At 50.4% G+C, this 21,459-nt stretch overlaps 2 protein-coding genes across 2 annotated transcripts; both read left to right on the top strand.

The window, feature by feature from the left end:
• Window positions 1-3,083: 3,083 nt before the first annotated feature.
• Window positions 3,084-11,565, top strand: LOC128714883 (uncharacterized). The gene is made up of 3 exons (XM_053809768.1): window positions 3,084-8,932; window positions 9,576-10,746; window positions 10,927-11,565. Exons 1-3 carry the CDS (start codon window positions 3,153-3,155, stop codon window positions 11,563-11,565), a joined length of 7,590 nt encoding a protein of 2,529 aa, XP_053665743.1. The 5' UTR covers window positions 3,084-3,152.
• A 4,899-nt stretch (window positions 11,566-16,464) lies between these two features.
• Window positions 16,465-20,582, top strand: LOC128709386 (actin-related protein 2). The gene is made up of 6 exons (XM_053804387.1): window positions 16,465-16,512; window positions 16,650-16,760; window positions 17,050-17,064; window positions 19,175-19,750; window positions 20,062-20,395; window positions 20,464-20,582. Exons 1-6 carry the CDS (start codon window positions 16,465-16,467, stop codon window positions 20,580-20,582), a joined length of 1,203 nt encoding a protein of 400 aa, XP_053660362.1.
• The last annotated feature ends 877 nt before the right edge of the window (window positions 20,583-21,459 follow it).

Genomic DNA, 21,459 nt, shown 5'->3' with positions numbered 1-21,459 from the left:
ATTCATTTTCACTCTCTTTCGTTGGCAGTTTTTTCTTCTTCCTCCTTTTGCTCACGTTTCCTCCACTTTGACACGTTATACGGGGGCAGCCTGTCCCCCCCAAAAACACCCCAAATACCACTGTTGTCCAATGCAATCTGTCGGTTTTCTGTATGCAGTGGAGGCGAGATTCCTAACAAGCATTCAATCGACCAATCTTTCTGGCTCCCAATGTTGTTTTCTAAGGATGCGGGACTTCCAGAACGCCAGTGGAACTCGTGGAGTCGTATGTCTTCACATCCCTCTCCCCCGACACGTTGGGAAGACGTTGGGAGGGGGGGGTGGAGTGGGCTTTAATGGAATTAATTTTTTTCTTCCCACCAGCGTTTCGGCCGTCCTTGCAGCTCTATTATGGGGCTTCTGGGACGAATCGGAGTCGGTCGCCGCGTGGTAGATGCTCGGGGGCATCAGGCAACTCTGTCCGTACGGCCCTTGAAGGAGGTGCGTCTAATTCGCCCTCGGCCCTGTAGGCGCTATCGCGCATTCCTCCTTGAGCCGGACATCGCGTGTGCACTTATCACGAGCTCGGCTTTATCGCAATAGATTCCAAGATTGAACTAACTCTCGCCTCCCCCGCTTCAATCTGTGACTCGGAACTCCACAACACCTCCACGCTAACCCACCCCCTTTTGGGAGGGAAAAATTGAACGTGGTGCTCTGGTGTCATCAACATCAATTTTGGTTGCTGATGCTCATCAATTGTACTCGCCCATCCTCCCCACACCCCCCACCCAAGCAACTCCCTTTTCCGGATCGCGATGAGTGATTACCATCTAAATGAACTTCAAATTTGTATGCGCTTATCGTTATCGGCCGCCGTCTGTACCTCCCCTTTTTGGGGGGAGGGAGGGGTGGTTCGTGTTTTAGAGGGTAAGGTTTTCTTCACCCTTCATCTCAGGGTGGGTTTGTTGCCGGCCCCGCATCTGCTTTTGCTACTGGAGGTTTTTGATAAGAGCGAGGAGAAGATACGTTTTTTTTTTTTTCTGGTGCCCTCCCAGTAGCCGCCCTCCTACCCTAGCCAACCCCCCATTAGCCATGTAGAAATGTTTTCACCCCGTTCAAGCCCAGAAGCTAGTGGGGAGGTGGTGGGTAGGTCGATTGACATTACCCCATCCTGCCATCCTGACTAGCTGGGCACACTGCGTGCGCCATTACAGATCCATCTGGTTCGTTTTCGGTGTGTGTGTGTTGGTGCGCGAAGATGGCGGTCAACATCGACTTTGCAATAGTGTGGTTTGTTGTTGCTGCTTGTGCTATAATTCCCATCGTGGTTTACGATATTTATTTGGCTTCGGTGTGCTCATGTGCAACTTCATCATCATTCGACGGTCGTCAGTCGGGCGTTGCGCGCGCGCCCACCACCCACCACACCTACGCAGCGCGGTGCCGTATGTGTTGGTGCGGTTATACGCGGTGGCCGCCGTTAATCTCCAGTGATTTTCTTCTCTAGGCGTGTACGGATTTCGGTGCGGTTGTCGTTGTTTCCGTCGCAATTTAGCATTGAACGGTCAACACTGGATAGGCTCTGAGGCGGCACACGAATCGATTATTGGATGCACGCACACACACACATCGTCATCATCATCGCCGCTTTACAGCATGCGATAAGACGCACCCGATGGGTGGTGGAGGGGGGGTCTGACCTCCAGGTCGAATGAATGGAGAATGTGACGATTTGGAAAGATCGAAGGTGCCGCGAAGTGTCCAGCACTGGAGGACAAAACCATAAATGGCGCAATGGAGTATTGCTGTTTTGATTCTTTTGAGAAGAGTCATTTAGACGAATCTTTCGTGAGGAGTCATTCTAAAGAAATCTTTAATGATGAATCATTTAAACGAATCTTTTGCGAGGAGTCAATTAAAACGATTTTTTTTGTGAGGAGTCATTCAAACGAATCTTTCGTGAGGAGTCATTCAGACGAATCTTTCGTGAGGAGTGATTCAAATGAATCTTTAATGAGGAATTATTGAAACAAATCTTTAGTGAAGAGTTATTCAAACGAATCTTTCGTGAGGAGTGATTCAAACGAATCTTTAGTGAGGAATCATTCAAACGAATCTTTTACGAGGAATCATTCAAACGAATCTTTCGCGAGGAATCATTCAAATGAATCTTTAGCGAGGAGTCATTCAAAAGAATCTTTTGAGAAGAGTCATTCAGACGAATCTTTAGTGAGGAGTCAATTAAAACGAATCTTTTGTGAGGATAAATTCAAATAAATCTTAAGTGAGGAATCATTCAAACGAATCTTTATTTTTGAGTCATTCAATCGAATCTTTCGTGAAGAGTCATTCAAACGAATCTTTAGTGAGGAGTCGTTCTAAAGAAATCTTTAGTAAAGAGTCATTCAAACGAATCTTTCGCGAGGAGTCAATTAAAACGATTTTTTTTGTGAGGAGTCATTCAAACGAATCTTTCGTGAGGAGTGATTCAAACGAATCTTTCGTGAAGAGTCATTCAAACGAATTTTTAGTGAGGAGTCATTCTAAAGAAATCTTTCGTAAAGAGTCATTCAAACGAATCTTTCGTGAAGAGTCATTCAAACGAATCTTTCGTGAGAAGTGATTCAAACGAATCTTTCGTGAAGAGTCATTCAAACGAATTTTTAGTGAGGAGTCATTCTAAAGAAATCTTTCGTAAAGAGTCATTCAAACGAATCTTTCGTGAAGAGTCATTCAAACGAATCTTTCGTGAGAAGTGATTCAAACGAATCTTTCGTGTGCAATCATTCAAATCGGAAGTCGTTTCTCAAAAGAATCATGAATCCTCAATGGTTCTCCAATCCGCAAAGATTCGGTTCACGTAATCGAATGCAAGCAGTTCCTATAATGCCTTAATTTAAAAAAAAAGATATTATTTCCGAAGCAGAACGAACGAAAATGGTCTTAAAATAATGTTTCACGAGCGATTTATCAATCATTGAGTATTAATGAATCTTGAAAATTCAAGAATCTTTGAGTAGAAAGTTAAGACGATGAGCTCTTCATCTTATTGATGTATTTTTCTTTCTTCTTCTCTTCATTTTTCCTATAATCAGGCATACACCAGGACTGCTAGAAACGTGACCGTGAGCAAAAACGACGGTAGAAGAGCCACTCCCGTGGTGAGAGTGATGGTTGCTTCCACCACCCGCCAGCTGGACGCTCAAAACATGGAAGCTGGCAGTGATAGTGCGGAGGTTACCAGTGGTGCCACAGCATCCGCCGGCACGTCGGACACATATACCCCGGCAGTGGTGAAAGTCGAATCGTCGGACGGAGCAGCAACAGAGTCATCGCTCAGCGAAACCGAGCACACAGCGAACGAGCCGGCGATGGACGCGGACGGGGAGAAGGTAACACATCCGGCGGTGGCACCGTCCCCAGGTGCGGACACGCTGGAACCCGGCAAAACCGCATCCCCGGTAGCAGCGGGCAGCGGGGAGGAGGAGGACGATGCCAACAACACATCGCCGGCCAGCAAGCTGACGCTTCTCCATCGACAGCAGCGGCGCAGCAGTAGCAGCAGCTGCAGCAATCAGAGCCACCGCCAGCAGTCGGCGAACAAGCAACGCAGCGAGTATCTGCACCAGCTGACGGACGACATGCTGCGGCGGAAGACGATGAACAACAACAGCAGCACGGTGCCGAACAACAACAGCAGCACCCGGGGCAAGCGGTCCCTGGAGTCGACGGCGGAGATGCTGCTGCAGCAGCAGCGTCGCCAGGCAGCGGCCGCATCGACCGCAGCCCCGTCGCTCGGCAAGCAGCGTGGCGCGGGTGCCCGCCGACCCGAGGACGACGAGGACGAGGAGGAGCAAACGGTCGTTGGGGCCGAGCCGGGGAAGCGCTACGTCTGCCCCATCTGCGACTGTGTGTCGCCGACGCAGCGCGCCTTCACCGATCACATCCGGCTGCACAATGCCGAGTCGGAGTCGGCGGCGACGGCCGTCGCGTCCGCGAGCTTCTGCTGCAAAATCTGCTCCAAGGTGCTGTCGTCGGCGTCATCGCTCGATCGGCACGTGCTGGTACACACGGGCGAACGGCCGTTCAACTGCAAGTACTGCAGCCTCACGTTCACCACCAACGGGAACATGCATCGGCACATGCGCACCCACAAGTACCCGTCCGGACGTGACAGCTTCGAGAGTGATGCCGGCGGTGGGGGTGGCGCGGGCGTTGGCGGTGGCTCATCGTCCGACGGTAGCGGGGCGGGAGGCAACAAGACTGTCCGTAACAGTGGCCGCACGGGGCACGGTGGCTCAGCGGCCGCCACCAACCGGCATTATCGCAAGAAAAAGGAGGAAGATCCGGAGGAGGACGAAGACGCGGATGAGGAGGACGACTATGGGCAGCCGAAGCGGAAGAAGCGTGCCCTGTACGACCGTGGCGGCGAGCAGGAGGAGGAAGAGCTGGCGATGCTGGAGGAGCAGACGGGCAGCAGCAGACGGCGCCGGCAGAAGGAGCAGGAGCTGCTTATGGGCGTTGACATGGTGGAGGAACACCGTCGACCCGAACCGGACGAGGAGGAAGGGGACTACGAGGAGGAGGAACACCGCGGCAGCAAGCGGAAGGCATCGTTAAGCGAGCGGCCGCAACAGTATCGCAAGGTGCGCACCATCAACAACAACCTGCTGGAGGGTTCGGTGGTCGAGAGCGGGCAACGCTACTGCTGTCCGGTTTGCGTGCGGAACGATTTCGCGAGCATGCTCAGCCTGGAGCAGCACCTGGACCGGGAGCATCCGACCATACCGGCGAAATGCCGGCACTGCGAGATCATGTTCCGCAGCCACAAGGCGCTGAATGCGCACCGGTGCAGCAACAACAACTATCAGAACATAACGCCCGGCTTCAAGGATCTCACGTTTGTCGACTTTTCCAGCGAGAAGTTTCCGCTGATCGCGAAAAACCTGTGCGAGCAGAGCATCCGGACGCCGGTGACGAGCCAAAAGTACGAGTGCACCCGCTGCTACCGGGCATTCCCCTGCTCGAAGACGCTCTCGATGCACGCGGCGGACTGCTGCAGTGGTGGGGCGGTCGGGACGGGCGGGGAGCGGGCAACCGGGGGGCCGCGACGGAAGCGGGCGTCGAGCGAGTCGGATTCGTCGGATGTGTCCGGGTCGGACGGTGGTTCGTGCTACGACGACCGCAGCAACCGACCGTACGATGACGACCGGCATCGGGAGCTGCGCACTCAGCAGCAGCAGCAACACCAGCAGCAGCAGCAGCAACACCACGCACAGCAGGGCCACCTGCGGCGGGAAGATTTCTTCGCCAACCTGGATCTGCAGAACCGGTCCGTCGGCACGTTTTCGGAAGCACCGACCACGCCGTCCTCGCTGGACAAGTCGTTCTCGTCGCCGGTGCCGGTGCTGAAGCAGGAACCGCTCGCCTCGCCGACCGATTCGACTGCCGCGCTGCCGACGTACTACTCCTCCAACATGGCGCTCTATCACGCGCACCAGCAGCAGCAGCAGCACCACCAGCAGATGGTCGACAGCGGTAAGGACCTCGCGGACATTCAGTCCATCATCAATGTCGCATCGTCCGGTGGGTTGTTCGGTCGCCAGCTCGACGGCGGCAGCCACACGCCACTGTCCGGCCTGCTGGACGCCTCGCTCGGCAAGGACGGTGCGGGCAGCGACAGTGGCATGTACGCCCACTCGACCGGGTCGCGGGACGAGCCGGAGGAGGCGCAGGACGCGTTTACGGCCGAGTTTCGGCGCATGAAGCTCCGGGGGCAGTTCCCGTGCCGGATCTGCACCGCCGTGTTTCCGAACCTGCGCGCCCTCAAGGGGCACAACCGTACGCACGTGACGGCGGCCGGACCGGGCCCGTACCAGTGCAACATGTGCCGCTACGTCGTCAGCGACAAGGCGACCCTGATCCGGCACATGCGCACGCACAACGGCGACCGGCCGTACGAGTGCGCGCTGTGCAACTACGCCTTCACGACGAAGGCCAACTGCGAGCGGCATCTGCGGAACCGGCACGGGCGCACGACGCGCGAGGACGTGAAGCGCGCCATCATCTACCACCCGGCGGAGGATTCGTCCTGCGACGATCCGCTGAAGAAGCTGCAGCTGTTCAACACGCCGCCGGCCGACGGGTCGTACACGCCGACGATGCTGGCGACCGCCACGTACCAGGACGAGCAGAGTCTGCCGGAGGCACGCAGCAGCACGCCGCTGCAGTCGCAGGACATGCTGATGCCACAGTTGCCGCTGAGTTTTGTGGCAGCCGCCGCGGCGGCGGGCCAGAACCGCAGCCCCCTGCTGGACACCGGCCTGCTGCTGCAGACACCGCTCGGCGGCGGTGTGGGCAACGGCACGTTCGGCACGGCAGCAGGCGCGGCGAAGATACAGGTGAAGAGCCTCGAGAAGCTGAACCAACTGACACCGCCGAAGGAGGACGACGATGAGGACGATACGCTCGAGGAGGACCAGGACCAGTCGCTCGAGGAGGACCCGCCAATCATCTGCGCCAAGAAGGCCACGTCCGTCGCGCTGGACGGTGGTGCGCTGCGTCCGAAAGGCGGCGGCAAGCACGCGGCGGAGGTGAACAGCAATCCGCTCCCGATCGATTTGAGCATGGACGCGCTTGATCTCAGCAAGAAGTCGACCGCGTTCGGCCGCAAGCCAGCCCCGCTGCTGTCGACCGACGGCGAGGACGAAGACGACGATAGCGAGGGCGTCCCGATGCACCGTCACCATCACCGGGCGGACCTGTTGCTGCCGGTGAATGGTGTCGGCAGCGAACCGCGCTCGATGGTGTCCACGAAGCAGGGCGGGATGGGACCCAAACACCAGCACGCGGCCCCACCGGCGAAGGACAGTGAGGCGGACGAGGAGGCCGAGGCGGCCCATCGGCGGGGCGACCTGCCGAAGCTGTCCAAGGTCAATCTCGCCCAGCAGCAGCAGCAGTTCCAGCTCTTCAACGATACGCTTGCCAAACTCGACCCGATGCACTTCTTCCAGCTGTACCAGCTGTACAACACGCTGCAGCTACCGTCCTTCCCGCTGCACGCCGCCCCCTTCCTGCAGAACCCAATGCTGCCCGGGTCGGCGGCCGCGCTGGGCGCGCTGCCGAACCTGGCGGCGGCGGCCGCCGTAACGGCCGCCGCTACATCCACCGGCGGTCGCAACCACCGCCACCCGTTGCTGGTGAACCCGTTCTATCCACCGCCGGTCACCGACACACCGCCGAACAGCGTCACCAAGGCGGGGGGCGACTGTCTGGCCGGGGACATTGGGACGGCGGCGACGCTTGCCACGCCGAAGCAGCTGCTCACGCCCTCCTCGCCCTCGCCGATGGCCACACCGATCGGGAGCGGTCCCGGGGGTGCGGGTGGTGGAACTGGCGGTTCCAACGGTCAGCTGTCCTCCATGCAGCCGCAGCATCCGACCGGTGGGGGCAGCGGCTCCCCAGTCACCTCGGCCGCGGCACTGGCAGCGGTCGCAGCCGCCGCCGGCGTCGGCAGCTTCGGCGTGTCGCCCCTGTCGGCGGCAGCGGCCGGTGGCCCCGGTTCGTCCGGTGTCGGCCCGGTGAAGATGGTGATCAAAAATGGTGTGCTGATGCCGAAGCAGAAGCAGCGCCGCTACCGCACGGAGCGCCCGTTCGCTTGCGAGCACTGTTCCGCCCGGTTCACGCTGCGCTCCAACATGGAGCGGCACATCAAGCAGCAGCACCCACAGTTCTGGTCCCAACGGCAACGCGGCGGCCACCATCTGATGCGTCGCGGCGGCGGTGGTGGGGGAGGAGGTGGCGGTAGCAACAGCAGCAGCGGCGCGAGTCTGTCCACTGCGAGCAGCTCGGTTGGGTCGCTGGTGACCGCCCTGCAGGGAGCGTTCGGTGCGGTTGGCGGCAACGGCGGAGGCGGTGCCATTTCGGAGCAGGTGAAGTACGCCATCCTAGCGCAGCAGTCCGGCAAAGGTGGTGGAGGGATGGGTGGTGGTGGCAGCAGCGGTCAGGATGGTGCGGCCGCCAGTCACCTGAACCCGCTGCTGCACAACATGATTGTGCAGGGTGCGGCAGGGCACTGGAACCAGCAGCAGCAGCAGCAGCAGCGTCTCAACCACCATTACGGCCAGCAACAGACCCCCGTTATGCCGTCCGGACTCGGTGGAAGGCGCGGCGAAACGGAGGAAGACGACGAAGACGAGTGTCGGGTGGAGCGGCAGTACGACGGGGCAACACCGATATTGAGCCAGCGCTACCGTCGCCGTCGTCGTCGCCTGCAGTCCCACCTCGAGCACGATGGTGAATATCAGCGCCGTGCATTCGACGATGTCGGCAGCAACTACAAGCTGGCGTACGACGAGGCGGATCACCAGACGCCAGCAACGGCCGAGCCGCAAGAGGAAGAGAACGACGAGGAGGAGGAGGAGGAGGAGGAGGACGGAGCACCCGAAGAAGGGCATGATGCACGCGGTGACGAGGATGACGAAGAGGAGGATGATGCGCAGCTCGTGATTGACGAGGAGGAGGAATGTGGCGCACGCGGGGCAAAAATGCCCCACGCCCCGGACACCAAGAATGCTGCGAACGTGGCAGCGTACAGCGAGCCGAAAAGCGACCTCGTCGGTGGTGGTGGTGCGAGTTTGAACCGCATACTGAAGCAGAAGCTGGAAGAGAACCGTTCCAAGGTGGAGCTCGCCGGGGGTGATAAGGTTGGTACGGTGCAGGAGCAGCCGGTGGTGAACGCTGCCCCGCACCAACCGCAATCCTGTAAGCAACCGAAGCAGCAGCACAACCAATCGGTGACCGCTTCCGTCGCGAGAAAGGCGTCGTCTAGCAGCAGCAGCAGTAGCAACAGTAGTCTGATCAATCACGATGAAAGCGGAAGCAGCGATCTGGTGCCCGTGTCCAAGCTGCTGGATAATGCCGTCAGTCCGGCATTGGAGAACTTCTTCAGGTAAGTGGCAATATTCGAGATGACGGAAGACTTGCACGATCACGGGAGGAATTCTGCTGGAGGTCAAGACTATGAAGAGGAAGAGGACGAAATTAAGACTACTTGACAAGACTGGCTATTGCTGAGTCTTTCGCTTCGACGTCTAGACATCCTTGAGATGACGGAAGACTTGCACGATCACGGGAGGAGTTCTGCAGGAGGTCAAGACTATGAAGAGGAAGAGGACGAAATTAAGACTACTTGACAAGACTGGCTATTGCTCAGTCTTTCGCTTCGACGTCTAGACAACCTTGAGATGACGGAAGACTTGCACGATCACGGGAGGAATTCTGCTGGAGGTCAAGACTATGAAGACGAAGACGACGAAATTAAGACTACTTGACAAGACTGGCTATTGCTCAGACTTTCGCTTCGACATCTAGACATCCTTGAGATGACGGAAGACTTGCACGATCCCGGGAGGAATTCTGCTGGAGGTCAAGACTATGAAGTCGAAGAGGGCGAAATTAAGACTACTTGACAAGACTGGCTATTGCTCAGTCTTTCGCTTCGACATCTAGACATCTTTGAGATTAGACCCGTGGGTGCTCTTATTAAGTCTTCGTTGAGGGTTACTAACTGACAATTTTTGTATACTTTGCAGCCGACCGGAGGTACAGGTACCACTGTCCCAGGACCACAGCGATGAGGAGGGCCTGGTGGCGTCCGGGTCCGCTTCGGAGAGCAATAACTCCGGCACGGATGATCCCAACCCATCGGCGGTGGCACTCGCCCATCAGCAGCAGAAGAAGAAATCGGCGTACAGCCTCGCCCCGAATCGTGTCAGCTGCCCCTACTGCCAGCGCATGTTCCCGTGGTCCAGCTCGCTGCGCCGCCACATCCTCACGCATACCGGCCAGAAGCCGTTCAAGTGCTCCCAGTGTACGCTGCTGTTTACCACCAAGTCGAACTGTGACCGGCACCTGCTGCGCAAGCACGGTGACGTGGAGTCGGCCGTCTCGATACCGGTACCGATAGACGATCTGCTCGATCCGAAACCGGAACCGATACCGGTGGCGGTGGCCGAGGCGATGTGCAAGAAGATTTCCGGCAAGGGAACGCGCTCGGCCACGGTTGTTGCCTCGTTGAAGGGACCTGAGCAGCCGCAGCAACAACAGCAGCAGGCTAGTGGCGAAGATGAGGAAGCTCAACCGGAGGTTGCTGCACAGTCGAAGGAGAAGCATTGCGCTGTTGCATCAAAAAACGAGGCAGTTGAGGCACAGCAGGCCGCAACAGTGGATGAGGAGGAGCACGACAAGCTGCACCCAGTGTTCGACAAGAAGAATGGCAATGGGGAGGATGCGGAGATCGAGGAAGAGGAGGACGATCAGGAGGAGGACGACCAGCAGCAGAAGGAGACACGCCATCGACGTTCAGCGCGCCGCCATCACCGCGACGAGGAGAACGGCAATGAGGAGGAACGCCGGCACCGTCGGTTCAATCAGCACGGTGCTGCGGATACGGCGGCGCTGGAGGACGAGGATGGAGAAGGCAAGGAGGGGCTGCTTTCGGCCGGTGGTTTGCCCGATCTTCCCTACAAGTGCCACCTGTGCGATGTTTCGACTGCCGAGCGCGTGTCCTGCCTGGAGCACATCAAGCAAACCCATCCGCAGGAGTTCACGACCCTCATGGCGAAGGTGTCGCTCGAGGCTGCCGCATCGGCTACCGAAAGCGAGGCACACACCGGCTCACCGGACGACGATGAGAGTGGTAACAACAACAACAACAACAACAACAACAACGGTGGCAAGTATCTCGACTATGCCAATCGGAAGGTAGGTCTAAGGTCAGTCCTTAATTAACAGTCGTGGAGGTTAGGTTGGCGGCACGAATGTCCGCACGGCCTGGCTCGCGATCCACTCCAATGGTGCGTGTGCAAGCATCGAACCTTATTAACGTTGCGGTTTGCCTTCTTCTTCTTCTTCCCCACCCCCCCTTACCCCACCAATCCACAGGTTATCTGCGCATTCTGTTTGCGTCGCTTCTGGTCGACGGAAGACCTGAGACGGCACATGCGGACGCACTCCGGCGAGCGACCGTTCCAGTGTGACGTGTGCGATCGCCGATTCACCCTCAAGCACAGCATGCTGCGCCACCGGAAGAAGCACACCGCGGGCGATGGAAACACTTCCCCCGTCTCGTCTTCCTCCTCCACCACCGGTCGGCGGCATATGTCCTCCCGTCGCGCGAACGGTCAGTCGGACGGTCGCAAAGGTAAGGTCAATGGGCACGGTGATGCCAACAGTGGTTCCGATCTTACCGACGACGACGAGTACGAGGACGCGGAGTGCTCCAGCCCACCGTTATCGATCCAGCAGTCAGAGCAACAGCAGCAGAACCACCAAACACCAGCCGAGCGTGGTACCGCAACCACCGACACCACTGCGGAGATCCCAACGGTTCCAGCGTCGGCCGCCATCACCGGTGGAGGGAAGCGTTACAACCAACGCCATCACTACCACCACCACAGCCAACAGCAACAGCACTCGGAGCTGATCGGCAATCTGCTCGGCATCAGCGACCAGGGCATCCTAAGCCGGGTGCTGCTCTCATCCGCCTCCGAAGCTGCCAAGCTGCTCGGTGTGGACAAGTGACGGGACGCGCGTGGCCAAACACCGCACAGCCAACACATACCGGCGAGTGACATTCACTTGCTGGTTTCACACACAAACAACGAACGGCACTGCAACAGGAACGGAACGGCTTAGCACACGGATGTTCCGATTCGTTGGCATTCGTTTTGCTTTCTTTTGTTTCGCGTATGAGAGCTTACAAACGTCGTTGTGTAGGTCGGCAAAAGAACTCAAAGAATGTTGCAATGCTCCCCGGTTACGGTTTGTTACGGGACTATTATTGTAAATATTTTATTTAAATAACAACAAAAACACTCCACAGATAGAATTAAGTCAGAGCAAAATAGCGCGCGAGAAAAAGAGAATGAGAGAGAGAGAGGGAGAGATAGAGTGAGAAAGTGAGGGTTTTTGAAGATTGATCTTTTGTTGGTTTTAAAAAAAATTAAGTTAGAAAATCGGAAAATGCACGCGCATAGCATGCGACATTTTCCAAAAAGCATAATCAAAACTAAATATTACTTATATTTATCCCACAAATACTTAATAATACTTAACGAGAGTAATACTGCGATTGATTTTATTGTAGATAATCATATAAAAAAAAACCCCTCCTTTATATGCTTAGGGACAAGCGAATTCGCCAATTAGAAGAGTGGCACAAGAGGTATATTAGCCTGCCGGTATTTTGGCTTTCCTTTGACTAAACTAATTTAAACTATGTGTAGACCCGGTACTGCACTGCATCTTACAAACGGGAACGTTTTAATGTTTCGCTTTCTCTCTTTTAATTTTCCTTTTTTTCATTGTTGCTTTATTTTAACTAGTGGTTAGTGAATGAATGCTATCGGATTCTTATTTACATTTTATAACAAAAAAACAAGGCAGCAATGCGATGGATGAATTGTGTGGCCAGTGTTTAGAACCGCATGCGGTTTTGCGGAACTTTACACTTCTGAACTGACGAGTTTGATGGATGCACAGGTTAAGCCATAAAAAGGAAAAAAAAAGAAAACACGGAAAGTGTACTGAATGACGCTTGAGTGAGAGTGTCCATTTTAAGTCGATTTTTTGTTTTGTTTTTAATCATGATTCATGTTGTTCAATATTTATTTTCTTTCGTTCCGCTCTTTCTAGGGGGATTATTCGTAAGAGGTTACTCTCGTACTAGCTTAGTGTACTGTACTTTATAGAATTAAAACAAACACACACACTGAACTTACTCCATGAATAATTGCGAATATTGTTAGTGGTAATTAAGAGAGCGCGGAGCATCAGTGTAGTGTAAGTAACGTTCAATTGTTGAGCTCCATGGTAGGCAAACATTGTTCCGTTTTGAGTAACCCTGTGTGTAAATGGTGTTGAGTTATTTTATCCCCGCGCGCATGAAAGCCGGTTAGATGCTCGGTCACTGAACTAAATATGAGCTTCTACTGCTATGCTATCTAAAGTGCCTATAAAACATATGTATATGGGGAGTTCCCCACGCCCAAAAGTCACCGATGTGCGTTAAACATCTTACGTTTCCTATATCAATTTAAAGCCGGCTTTCCCTCTGCCATTTTTAGCTAAAAGTTGATTTTGATAACGGGCGGCAAACATAGCGAAACAGGCGAGAAGTTGATATTGTTCGCGCGTTTTAAAGCAAATGATAATTTTCCTGCTTTCGATTGCATGATTTCAGTTCTGAAAGAGAGAAAAAGGTTGTAGGAAGCAATATAACCCTTTGTTTTAAATGGAGAATATACCGTTGTGAGATGGACAAACTATAAATAGCGCTATAATGTAGATTTTTAGGATAGAGAGCAACCGTTGAACCGATAGAGTTAGCAATTTGGCACTTAAAACACGCATTGTTTATTTTGTCGGTTATGAATTTATTTAATGTGTCTTCAATATAAAATTATCCACACACAGTACTCTCATGCACTAGAAAGCCCTCAGTAGGGAGATAAAACCATGCTATTTTAAGAAGAGGACTAGCGGGGCGCAATAAATTTTTAATGTAAGGCTAAAAAAAAAAAACAGCGTCACCCAACTTCAAACGGAAGAGGAGTAAAGTACATGGAAATAAAAAAGAAAAAGGAAAGATGAAAAGTTCTTTACCTTTCATATGCCAATACGAGCCAATACAAGTAACGAATATAATTAGTGCGGTGGTTGAGGGTGTGTGAACAACAAAAAATACAGCAATACGACCAAAGGTGTTACTGCATTAGTGTGCGAGAGGATAGGTACGGCAAGGACCTCCCTCCTTGGGTGCGTTGGATGAGAGGGGGAGGGAGGATGGTAGAAGTTGGTGGTTAGAGTACGATCAAGATGGCGAGGGCAGTGGGGGTGGTAAGGGCGGGAAGATGAAAGGAAGTACACCCACACACCGCTCCAACTGTCGCTCCTTCTCTCTTCCCCGTAGCAATAGGTTTTTTTTTTTGCAAACGAATGCAATATCTCTTAATCAATATATTCAATTTGATGTGTTTACTATTAAATTTCGTAGTGTGCGTTGGTGTGTACTAAGTGCGTGAAGGTGGTGTCTGTGTAGGGTGCGAGAATAGTAGATGCGATCCATTCTCTCTAGCTAGATGCTGCGTACAGGGCGTCAGAGTGCACAGTAGCAAAACGTGGTAGCTTTTAATTGCAGGAAGGGCTATGTACTAAAGGGTTTTAAACGATTGTTTTACCAACTCTCTCTCTCTCTCTCCTCCTTTAAATTATTCAATATAACAGATTGCCCAAAGATGAAGGTTTTAGTGAGCTTTGCTTTAGAGGATGGGGTGATGATGCCTGGAAACAGACGAGAACACACGTTGGACGAAGAATTCACTGCAAGTGCCATTAAACTTACAAGAACAAACTACGAATGCAAATAAGTTGTAAAAGAAAGCAAACAAACACGCAAATGGGAGAAAGCTCTGTATAATCTGTATCTATATACCATTACGCAATTAATAGATTGGCAACTAGTTGAAAGGAAGAATGCGTACGGAACTCCTCGAAATGGTGTGGTCCATTCCCATTGCTCATTCGGAAACAGTCGCGAGGCAAGGAGTATGATCCGGGATTGATGATTGCAAAAACCCTTGTACAACTTGTATCTCTACCTTAACACTGACATTGTGGTAGTCACATGTAGCTTGTAACATTCACTATAGTCTCGTTAATTTTTTTTGCAAAGAAGGACACTACTATACATGGCAGAGACCAACATCCACACGCAGAGAAAAAAAATGAGAGAGCGGCACCATTCGCTTGTGGGTAGATGTGGGGTGCCTGCTGTGTTGTAATTTAATTTATGTCTTATAAAAATTGTGTTCAAAACGAATCAAGCTAAAAGGAAAACAACAACCCCCTGCACATACCAGAATTGGATCAGAATCGTTGAGGGCAGCGAAAGAGAGCTCGATATAATAATGGCTAACGAAGCAGGGGAGGCGCCCGATGCTAGCATCTCACCTAGTAATGGAGTTAGGACCTTAAGAAGCCGTTGTCGTAGTTCGTGTGGCGAGTAACTTAAAAAAAAGCGACAAATGGTGTGTTGAAGAAATAGGACGATGAAAAAAGCAAGTTTGCAGACAATTACGTACGTACCACACAACCATTATCATATTCATGACGCTATTTATGAACCCCAAAAAACCGAATTAATAAAACATAATCTAAAATCCGATGAGAAAACATATTCAAACTGGTCTGATGTTTATTTCCTGGATGGAAGGAAAATGAATCGGTGGAGAATTCTTGTCAGGGTAAGGTTAATTATTACGTTTGGGATGGGTCGTCCGCTATCATTGTAATCTCATGAAGCAATTCACCGGAGCCTGGCTATTAATAGCGAATATGATATGATTATAAGTTTATCACATTATCATAGCTTGTTAATGAAGCCGCTTTTCCATCGAACTTCCACTCATACTGATAAAAAAATCTTACTGAGCATCCTCCTCTCGAACGCAACAAAGATACTTTCGCCAGCTTTTGACAAACTTTACAATTTGTACTCGTATGTGATAAAAAAACGTTAAAATATTTTTGCTGAAGCATGTGCTCTGTTACCGTTATTTTTGTTTTGAACATTGGAAAAACTCCGTAGAACAGTATTACAGTAGAACAGCTGCTCACTCTACATTACACGCTGAATTCTTTTCCCAAACACTTCAGCTTGCCAATTGTGCGAAGTTTACCAGCAAGGTTTATTTTAAAACATTAAAAATGATTGTGCAGCATTGTTTGCATGATTCCCAGCACATAAATCATAAAAAGTTCATACAATTGCGGAGAAAAACATGAGCGTGTTTACAAATCTGCTATAAACGATCCTATGTGTATCGAAAGAGCAAACCCTGCTAATGCGAATGACAGCTTGCAGTGGGCTGTCACAATTGACAGCCGTCGAAATGACGGATTCAAAATCATTTCGTGCAAGGTTTGTACATGCAAAAACGACAATAAATATAAAAAAATATTAGTTTGAAAATAATCAGGAATGTTCTTAAGCGAATATTTTAATTAAAAAAGCAGAGCTCGATTAACAATGTTTTGTTAGCAAAATTAAGCAATGAGAATGTTTTCCTTGCTAAAAATCAGCATTCTGCCTAGAATCCAAACGACTCGTTCATCTGTTGTCAAATCAATTGTCCAAGATGGCCAACCAACGAAACGGGGCATACTGTGCTATCTCTCTCTTTTTGCCTGTGTGGATTGTGTACTGGGTGGTTTCCCCTGCAGAGTGTGTAGGGCACAAAAAAGTCGAGTGATATTTATCAACGCTATTACTCACTCATAAACCATCCGAGGCTGACTAAGCGGAAAGGAAACACCTTAGTTAGTAAATGTTTTCGTGTAAATTGCGGCAGTAAGTCAGTAGTTTTGCGCACATCTGGTAACTGGCCGTTACGGTAGCAGAATCCACAACCCCAGAACAGGATGGATAGCAAAGGGCGGCACGTCATTGTTTGCGACAACGGAACGGGAGTAAGTCACCTGCCAGTGGGACCATCGCCACCTGCCGTGTGTTATCAGGAGCTGCTCCGATAACTTCCTGTACGGGTGGGGCGTCGACACCGATCTAAGCACATTCCTGACTGTGGGTCTTATTTTCACTATTGCAGTTCGTAAAATGTGGTTACGCCGGCAGCAATTTCCCGGCCTATATTTTCCCGTCGATGGTCGGCAGGCCTATTATCCGGGCGGTGAACAAAATCGGAGACATCGAGGTGAAGGTAAATATTGCCGTATGTCTTTACGTTTTACGTGCGTATGAACCGGGAGGATACTGCCGGAATTCGCCGGACACATCTGTCCTTTGTTGCCACTCGGGGAGAGCTGGGTTCGGGTGCGTTCATGTCGTTGTGATGCGATTCGAACATGGGCCGTGTTTGTTTTTCGGTTCGGTCTCAGTCGGTTTCCCAGCTGCCATCCCGGGGGACAGCTTTCGTATGGGCGTTCGCTGTGCCGGAAAACCGAGGAGGATCCTATCTATTAACACTTTTTATTCTACCCTTTTTGCAGGATTTACACGTTGATGTAAGTCATGTTGATGTAGCGTAATGAGTTGGTTGCGTCCCCGGACAAACATACCTGGAATCAGCAGTCAGTGTGGTTTGTTCCGAGTGGCGGATGTGCGTGTGTGTTTGTTTTTTTTAAATTACGTGTTCCTTTCTTTACCTTTGTTACTTTTTTGTAAAAGCCCGTTCGTATTATTGACTAATTTACACCACAATCCTCTCGCACTAAACGCTCTGCTATGTAACATTCGATAAAACTTCATTTAAGTTTGCCATCATCATCCACCGTTTTGCAATAACAACTCAAGCCCGTTATTTGTGTTGTGCCTGTGAATGCGCGCGTAGTGCCAAAGTCAAGACGGTTGATAAGGATTTCATTTTGATTCGGTACGGTTTGGTCTGGAAGAATACTACACATGCTAGGGTTTCTTGTGATGCTTTAGAAGGTGGTATATCCTTTGCGGTTTATGGCTTTCCTACGTAACGGTTGCCAACCAGAGGATCCAACAGGTAGTGGAAATGCTCGCTACGAGGCAAATACCAACATAATAGTGGGATCACCAGCGGCTCTGCTAATAACTCCTGACGACACACTCGAAAGGAAGATAGCCAGTAGGAATTTTTGGATCTGTATGTGTGGAAGGTCAATGGAAAAGTCGCTACAATAACGAGCTCTAGGAGCTGTATGATAAACTTAGTCAATCAGACTCGCCAGGTGGTTTCCTTCACGTCTGTCATCCACTAAGATGTGTAACAAAACAAGACTAATGCAAGGAAGGCAAATTTAATTATCAAATTAGTTATAACATAAGCAATATATTTAGCTCTTGAACATCTTTAAGTATTACAAATCTTTAGTAAGAGTCTGCAGTAAACACCACGAGTTAACTTTAAGTTCTAATGTGTGGATAACCACCAGGAATGGCGGATGCACTCTGAACACAATGCAGCGTAGGAAATGTTTAGCAAGCGTTGTCTTTGACGAGCCTGTATTTAATCCGTCTCATCAACGCTCTTAACAATCTTTTCTCATCAGTACACCCACTCACGCACAGCTGGCACACATGTTTTGGCATCACTTCATACTTGCTCGTATCGAAATAACATCTTTCTATTCATCAACCCTAACCCTAATTTTCGATCGGTATGGCGGCCGCCTCCCGTACGTGGCACCGTAAAGCGCATCCGGATATATCTTCCCGTTCGCATTCACTACGGCGTACTGATTCGGATTTGTTTTGTTTTGTTTGCGTTTTAAATCTGCAGTCTCATCAGCTAAAAATCAAAAATCAATACTCACTCTTTCTCTTTCATCCCCCACCACGCATTTCTAATCTTTTGCTCGCCAAAATACCAAACACCAATCTAACCTCATCATGATCACTCTACAAAATTTTAAAACCAAAAAAAAAAATCATTTCAAAACCACCAATCACAAATATTCCTTACAATATACGTTGAAAGGAGGTCGAAGCTACCAGCACGTTGCCAGTAAGTATTGTGATGTTTTAGCCTTTTCCCAATCAAACATCAAAGAAGTCATCGGTTTTTACGTTTTTTTTTCCCACCGTTTCGATTAACTACTGATAAGCTCCTCAAATTTGTTTATCCCTAATAGTTGATGGTTTGGCGTTACTTGATGATTAATTTTCTTTCTAGTCGTTTTTTTTTTATTTTATGCGTCACTAGCACAGTGTGTGAGTGTTTTGCCATGTTTGTATTACATCGAGGAAAAGCTGTGTTTTGTTGTCATGTTATGTTTTTACATCATTCCATTACAAGCGCGGCAATAATTTTGATCGTTACTCGCCGTAGGTTTTTGTATTGCCAGTTGGTTTTGTTCGCCCTTTCGTTAGTTGTTTCTCCAAGATGTTTATTCAATTTTGCTAACCGCCTTCGTTTCTTCTACATGTGTTTTTATTTTGTGTTGGCTAATAGTATGCTGTACCGTTCCGTTGTGCTATCCGGAATTAACCTACTGATCCGGACAATGTTGCCAAACGGATGCATTTGCGATTACTACTAGAATAAGGTTTATTTACACATGATTCTGATATTATTTTTTTTCTCTCCCAACTTACAACTATTTTTTTGCACAAATTCGTAACCCACGCCTCGGTCCGTCCCAGGACTTGATGGTGGGTGATGAGGCGTCCCAGCTGCGGTCCCTCCTGGAGGTGTCCTACCCGATGGAGAACGGTGTTGTGCGGAACTGGGAGGACATGTGCCACGTCTGGGACTACACGTTCGGCCCGAAGAAGATGAACATCGAGCCGTCCAACACGAAAATACTGCTCACCGAACCACCGATGAACCCGACCAAAAACCGGGAAAAGATGATCGAGGTGATGTTCGAGAAGTACGGGTTCGATTCGGCGTACATTGCGATCCAGGCCGTGCTGACACTATACGCGCAGGGTTTGATCAGCGGTGTGGTTATCGATTCCGGTGACGGTGTCACGCACATCTGTCCGGTGTATGAGGAGTTTGCGCTGCCGCATCTAACGCGCCGGCTTGATATTGCCGGACGGGACATTACGCGCTACCTTATCAAGCTGCTGTTACTGCGCGGATACGCATTTAACCATTCGGCAGACTTCGAAACGGTGCGCATGATGAAGGAGAAGCTGTGCTACATCGGCTACGATATCGAGATGGAGCAACGGCTTGCCCTGGAAACAACGGTGCTGGTAGAGTCATACACGGTAAGGCACTCAATACTGTGGCTCATTATAGTGTGTTCTAGTGCTGGATAAATCTTGAGACTCTGAACCAGTGTTAGAGCACTCTACAACTCTACAAAGATATTGGACATTCCGACCAGCCTGTTTGAAGTTTGTTCATTGAGGTGAAGCTCCACAGATACATTAAGCTTAATTGAATTCCTCTTCATGTACGAATGATTCTTCTCAAAACATTCACAGCACTAGTTTTGTTCGATCTATAGTATCTATTGTGCACAAGCTGAACTTATATTTTCTAACTCTCTCTCTCTCCACTTTTCTTCACCTCTCAGCTACCAGACGGACGTATGATAAAGGTCGGCGGAGAACGATTCGAGGCACCCGAAGCACTCTTCCAGCCGCATCTGATCAACGTGGAGGGGCAAGGTATCGCCGAGTTGGTGTTCTCCACCATCCAGGCGGCCGATATCGATATGCGGTCGGAGCTGTACAAGCACATCGTACTGTCCGGCGGGTCCACCATGTATCCCGGCCTGCCGTCACGGCTCGAGCGCGAAATCAAGCAGCTCTATCTGGAACGCGTGCTCAAGAACGACATCGACAAGCTGTCCAAGTTTAAGATCCGCATCGAGGATCCACCCCGGCGAAAGGATATGGTGTTCATCGGTAAGTTGTGCGATCTTTCCCATGCTCGGTAACCGTTTCACATTTTATTGCCGTCCCTCCATTTACAGGCGGTGCTGTTCTTGCGGAGGTCACGAAGGATCGGGATGCCTTCTGGATGTCGAAAGCGGAATACCAAGAGCAGGGGCTGAACGTGCTGAAAAAGCTTAGCACTAGAACAAGCAACTAAAGTGTGCCGGTGACTCGTGGAGCGCCCTCGAAAAGCACCAACAAACCATTATGAACAAACAACTATTAGGGGCATGTTTGACCAGCAACAAGCTATTCGCTCAAATGTCCCTAGAACACCAGAAGCAGAATGATTTAAACAAAAAAGAAAAACCCTTTCACGCTGTCGGCAAGCGGGAACTCGGGTACGCTAATTGTGAATTCCAATTAGACCAGCAGTTAGATAAACAATAAGACTATGTTTACTAGCCAAGTGTCTGGGCACACTTTGAGGTTATTATAATGAAGCATTTTTCACTCTCTTTTATAACGATGTAATTTGTAGTATTGTTTCATTCGATGGGGGTTTGCTTTTCGCTCCCCATTTGCATAGAATACCGCTGCGGTGGAACAGCCGCAGCACGCATTTTGTGAATTCCAGTTAGTTTAATCGTGTTAAAAGCGTCAGTATAGTAGCTACAGCGCTTTATTTTAATGAATTTACCCGTATTTTAACCAATTTTGCTTTGTTTTTAGAATGTTATACATCCATTTCTTTCCCGTGCTCGATGCAGAAGTAGAAGAAAAAAAAAAGCCCAAAGCACGTTAGCATATTAAATGTGTTTATGTGTGTAGGTTCTTTTTATTTATTCAAACAATTTGTTAACTCAAAAACTGTTTAATTTTGAATGTTTTTTTTTTCCTTTATGTTTCATATTTTCATGTCTGTGCTCTCAAGAGCTATGTTTAGAGTGCCTTTTTTATTTCCTGTCAGATTCCTTTACTGCATTTGAGTTAAAATTTCCGTGCTAATCGCTAACAAATTTGGAAAGGAAAGGAAGAAAACTAGCTGCCAAAACAACCGCTATTCCAATCGTTCGTTCGTGCGAAATGAAAAC

Source organism: Anopheles marshallii, chromosome X (genome assembly GCF_943734725.1).
Source record: "Anopheles marshallii chromosome X, idAnoMarsDA_429_01, whole genome shotgun sequence".
Taxonomy (NCBI): Eukaryota; Metazoa; Arthropoda; class Insecta; order Diptera; family Culicidae; genus Anopheles; species Anopheles marshallii.
Note: the sequence above shows the minus strand (reverse complement) of the source record. Positions and strands in the feature narration are given on the sequence as shown.

Excerpts from the sequence above, each read along its gene's own strand:
- LOC128714883 (XM_053809768.1), top strand. The coding sequence starts at position 3,153 with ATGGTTGCTTCCACCACCCGCCAGCTGGACGCTCAAAACATGGAAGCT. Across the intron at positions 8,933-9,575 it reads GCATTGGAGAACTTCTTCAG|CCGACCGGAGGTACAGGTAC; the intron begins GTAAGTGGCAAT and ends TATACTTTGCAG. Across the intron at positions 10,747-10,926 it reads TCGACTATGCCAATCGGAAG|GTTATCTGCGCATTCTGTTT; the intron begins GTAGGTCTAAGG and ends ACCAATCCACAG.
- LOC128709386 (XM_053804387.1), top strand. The coding sequence starts at position 16,465 with ATGGATAGCAAAGGGCGGCACGTCATTGTTTGCGACAACGGAACGGGA. Across the intron at positions 16,513-16,649 it reads TTTGCGACAACGGAACGGGA|TTCGTAAAATGTGGTTACGC; the intron begins GTAAGTCACCTG and ends TCACTATTGCAG. Across the intron at positions 20,396-20,463 it reads AAAGGATATGGTGTTCATCG|GCGGTGCTGTTCTTGCGGAG; the intron begins GTAAGTTGTGCG and ends CTCCATTTACAG.